Source organism: Terrapene carolina, unplaced genomic scaffold (assembly GCF_002925995.2).
Source record: "Terrapene carolina triunguis isolate 2854851 unplaced genomic scaffold, T_m_triunguis-2.0 Scaffold517, whole genome shotgun sequence".
Classification (NCBI taxonomy): domain Eukaryota; kingdom Metazoa; phylum Chordata; order Testudines; family Emydidae; genus Terrapene; species Terrapene triunguis.
The window spans coordinates 2,486,138-2,489,963 of NW_020664868.1; the positions used below are offsets into that span (position 1 = coordinate 2,486,138).

General features: G+C 68.9%; 1 protein-coding gene across 1 annotated transcript in view; it reads left to right on the forward strand.

Annotated features, from left to right (window-relative positions):
* Positions 1-3,820, forward strand: part of PLEKHG2 (pleckstrin homology and RhoGEF domain containing G2) — a 25,327-nt gene extending 21,507 nt beyond the window's left edge. The window contains exon 18 of the mRNA XM_029913204.1: positions 1,099-3,820. Within this exon, the coding sequence (XP_029769064.1) occupies positions 1,099-3,476 (2,378 nt within the window). The 3' untranslated portion in view covers positions 3,477-3,820. The remainder of the gene's footprint in view (positions 1-1,098) is intronic.
* Positions 3,821-3,826: the final 6 nt, after the last annotated feature.

Below are 3,826 nucleotides of genomic sequence, written 5' to 3' on the forward strand. Positions count from 1 at the left end.
CCCTTGAGCCAGCCAGTCCCTCCTTCAACTCTCTAGGCTGTGTGGAGAATCATGATGGGTCCCAGGGCAATGGGGTAACGTGGAGTCCAGATCGGGGCAGGCTCTGAGCCTCCAGCAGCCCTGGCCTGTTTGCCCCCGGCTCCCCGGCCGCTGGCTTTCCCTGCCCCCTGCCTCCCAGGTCTGTGTATCTGGATCCCTCCTTACGTCCGTCTTTGCTGTCCGAGCGTTTGTCCCCGGGTGCCTGGACACCAGAGCAGGCCGCACTGCGCGCCGGAGCCACCCGGCCTGTCCCAGAGCTAGATAACGAACGGGTCCCTGCCGCAGCGTGCGGCCGGCGCAGAGCCGCCCAGCCAGACGGGAGTGCGGAGCCCCAGCAAAGCCATCCTGGGGCCCAGGGGTGGAGGGAGCGACCCGGAGCTGCAGAGGGGTCTTTGTGCCGGCTGTGGCAGGAGCGGGCAGCTTGCGGGGCTTTCCTTCAGCTCGAGCCGTAGCTGCCGGGGGTGGATTTCAAGGACGTGGGTTCTAGTCCCATCTACCCTAAGGAGGTGGGGACTATCCCTGCAGCCTGCAACTCATCAGCCCTGTGCAGGAAGCGTTCACGGGCGCAGCTGGGCCCCGTTCGGTGACACACACAGTCATTCCAGGCTGGTCCTCCTGCTAGGACGGGTCCCCAGCCAGGGTGAACGCCGGAGTCATATTCCCAGGCAGCGGGACCCAGCACCATTCCTTTGACTTCTGTGGCTCCTAATGCCTGTTCACACCGGGGGAGGGTCTGACCCTGGGCTCTGTCCTGCTTGGGTGCCTGCACCCCTAGCTTCGGGGGTAAATTGGGGCCGCCTTCTCAGCCCTGCAGTAGGCGAGATTCGTCCCCTCAGCAGGTCTCTAAGTGCTTCACAAAGGGGGGGTAAATTGGGTCCCCTTTTTACAGATGGGGAAACTGAGGCACAGGGCTTGCCCAAGGTCACCCCGGAGCAGCACAAGGACTAGAACCGGGTCTCCTGAGGCTCACGCGTGTGTTCTGCCCCCTAGGCTGCACGTGGGGATAAGGGGCGTAAGCCGACGGGGCACCGCTGACCCCTCTCCCCTTGTCTCCCCCAGGCGAGCCCCGGCTTTACGGCCACGTGCTCATCCGCGAGCCCCCCCTGCACGTGAACTGCGTCCAGGAGAACGTGCTGCTCGTGGCCGCCGCCCGAGGGAACGCCCTGGATCTGCGCAGCGACCGGCCTGCACCTCTCCTGGCTTCCCGGTGCCTGGGTTCGCCCCCGGCAGAGGAGCCGGGAGCCGCCCGGCCGGAGCCTCCCCCCCCACTGGTGGAATCGCCCCCGAAGCTCAGCGGGGACCCCCCGAGCCCAGGCGATCCGGTTGGGGAAGGCCCCGTCATGGGCAGCTCTCCCCCGCCGGCTCCTGACGCGACCGGTGGAACTGGCACGACTCCCGAAGCCAGGGACTTTGAGGGAGCCGGGTGCCCGTCGGTGCCAGGCTGCCGAGCCGGGCTGGCAGGGGCAGAGCTGGCGGTCTGCGGGCGCCGGGGTGAGCCAAGCGCCAGGGAGGTTTCTGCGGAGACGGCAGCCTCCTCTCCCTTCGGGGAAGCGGCCCCGAGCCAGCCGGCGTCGGAGGTGGCCGGGCTGGTCCCAGCCGCCTCCCCCAGCCCTGCGGCGGAACAGCAGCCTGCGTGTGTCGGCACGTCCGCCGAGCCCGACCCGCTGGGGCCGGGCCCCTCCATCCCTGGCGCTGGCCCCCCGGAGCCGGCGGGGGAGCAGAGCGGGCCCGTCGCCGTCCTGCTGCCAGAGGAGCGAGCCCTGGCTTTGGGCAGGGATTCCCGGCCTGGCACTGAGGCGCTGCTCCCCCAGCCATCGCCGGGGCCCGTCCGCTGCGGGACTGGAGAGGCGTCCCTGTCTCCCGCGCCGGACCCCATCCCGCCGGCGGCACCCTCCGGTGCTGCGGGATCCCCGTCTCCGCTCCACAGCAACGTCCTGCCCCTGGCAGTTCTGCCGTCCCGGGGCACCCGCCTGCCTTCCCGGGCCACGGGAGTGGCACGCCCGTCCCCGGAGCTGTCCTCGGCTGCAGCTGCCCAGCCCAGCCGCTCCGTGGTCCGGTCGGCTCCCGCTTCGCCCAGCTCCGGCCCCCTCCCGGCTCTGCCGCGCCTCCAGACCTCCTCCCCGGCACACCGGCGCCTCTCCTCCAGCGCCGCGGCCATCTCCAGGTACATCGCCGCCTCCTGCATCAGCCAGAGCCTGGCCAAGAGAAATGGTGCCCCCTCGGGGCCACCTGGCACCCAGCCACCACTGGCAGAGACCTCGGCACCCACCAGGCCTCTGCCTCCCTGCTCAGCCATCCCGAGACCGTCCTCCTGCCCCTTGGGATCACCTGGCACCCAGCCTCCTGCAGCAGAGACTCCAGCACCCACCAGGCCTCTGCCTGCTTGCTCAGCCATCCCGAGATCATCCTGCCCCTTGGGGCCACCTGGCATCCAGTCTCCGTCGACAGAGACCCCGGCACCCACCAGGCCTTTGCCTCCTTGCGCAGCCGTCCCAAGACTGCCCCCTGGCCTCTTGGGCTCCAGAGCCCCAGCCCCCCCGTCTGCTCCATTCCCCAGTGAGAAGGCCAACGCCTGGTCCCATGGTACCAGCACGCGGGACCCTTCCCAGCTCAGTGTCTGCCCTTCCCCCTGTGCCAGCCCTGGGGCGCCCTCTCCCCCGGGCTGTTGCCGCGATTCCAGCTGGCTGGGGGAGCCCATCCCCTTGGCGTCTGGCTCGGCCGTGCTGCTGGCCTTCGACCGTCTCTCAGGGACGTGCCCGGTCCCCCGGGCTAAGCAGCCCGCCCCCTTCTCCTCCGCTTCAGAGCCCAGCTCCAGGGTCCAGTCTCCAGCGCCGGCGTGCCCCCGGGTGTGCTCCCCCCCTCCCTCCAGCCAGCGCCACGCAGTGGGAAGAGCTGGCTGCGCCCCCCCACGGCCTTGCTCCTTCGCCCCCTTGCACGTCCCCACCCAGCCTTCCACCCTTCGCCTCTCCTCCCCCCTGCAGCCCACCTCCCATCCCTCCGCCACGTTACCTCAGCCAGGCAGGAGGCCGAGGGGAAACCCCGAGAGCCCCCCGTCCCCTAGAGACGGAGACAGGGCGGGGTGCTGCTCCGGGGCGCCCCCTAGCAACTCAGCCAGTCCCAGCCCCGACGAACTGGATGGCATCAAGTGGCCAGACGTCCCCGGCTTGCGTTCCAGGTACGCTGACCGGGCAGGCAGCATGGGGCCGCCAGGCTCGCCAGAGGAGTACCCCAAAGCGAGAGCGGACTTGGCTCGGGACACGGGACCCCATCGGGCCAGCTACTCCACCACCGTCAACATCCAGATCGGGGGCAGCGGCCGGATCGCCTCCTTCAGCAACGCTCAGGTCAGCCTCACCCACCCGCTGCTGGCGGCGCCCGGGCAGCACGGCGCTAGGCGGATCAACGGCAGCACCTTAGAGACCCCGCAGAAAACGTGACGGGCCAGGTCGGGCAGGGGGGTTTACAGCCACGGCTGCAGGAGCGCTCCTGGCTCTGCACGTGCCCGGGACCAGTGGTAATATATTTCTGGGGCTGGCTGGTATGTGGGGGGGATGAATTGTTATTGACCCACTGGGGTTGGCAGGGGTGGGGCCAGATCCCCAGCTAGGGTAATTTGGCTGTACTCTATTGACACCAGCTGGGGATCTGGGCCCATTAACCCCACTGGAATGAGGCCCATTGATACTAGCTGGAGATCTCGGTCCATTGACTCTAATGGAGCGATGCCCATTGACCCCCAGTGGAATGAGGCCCATTGATACCACCTGGGGATCTGGGTCCATTGACC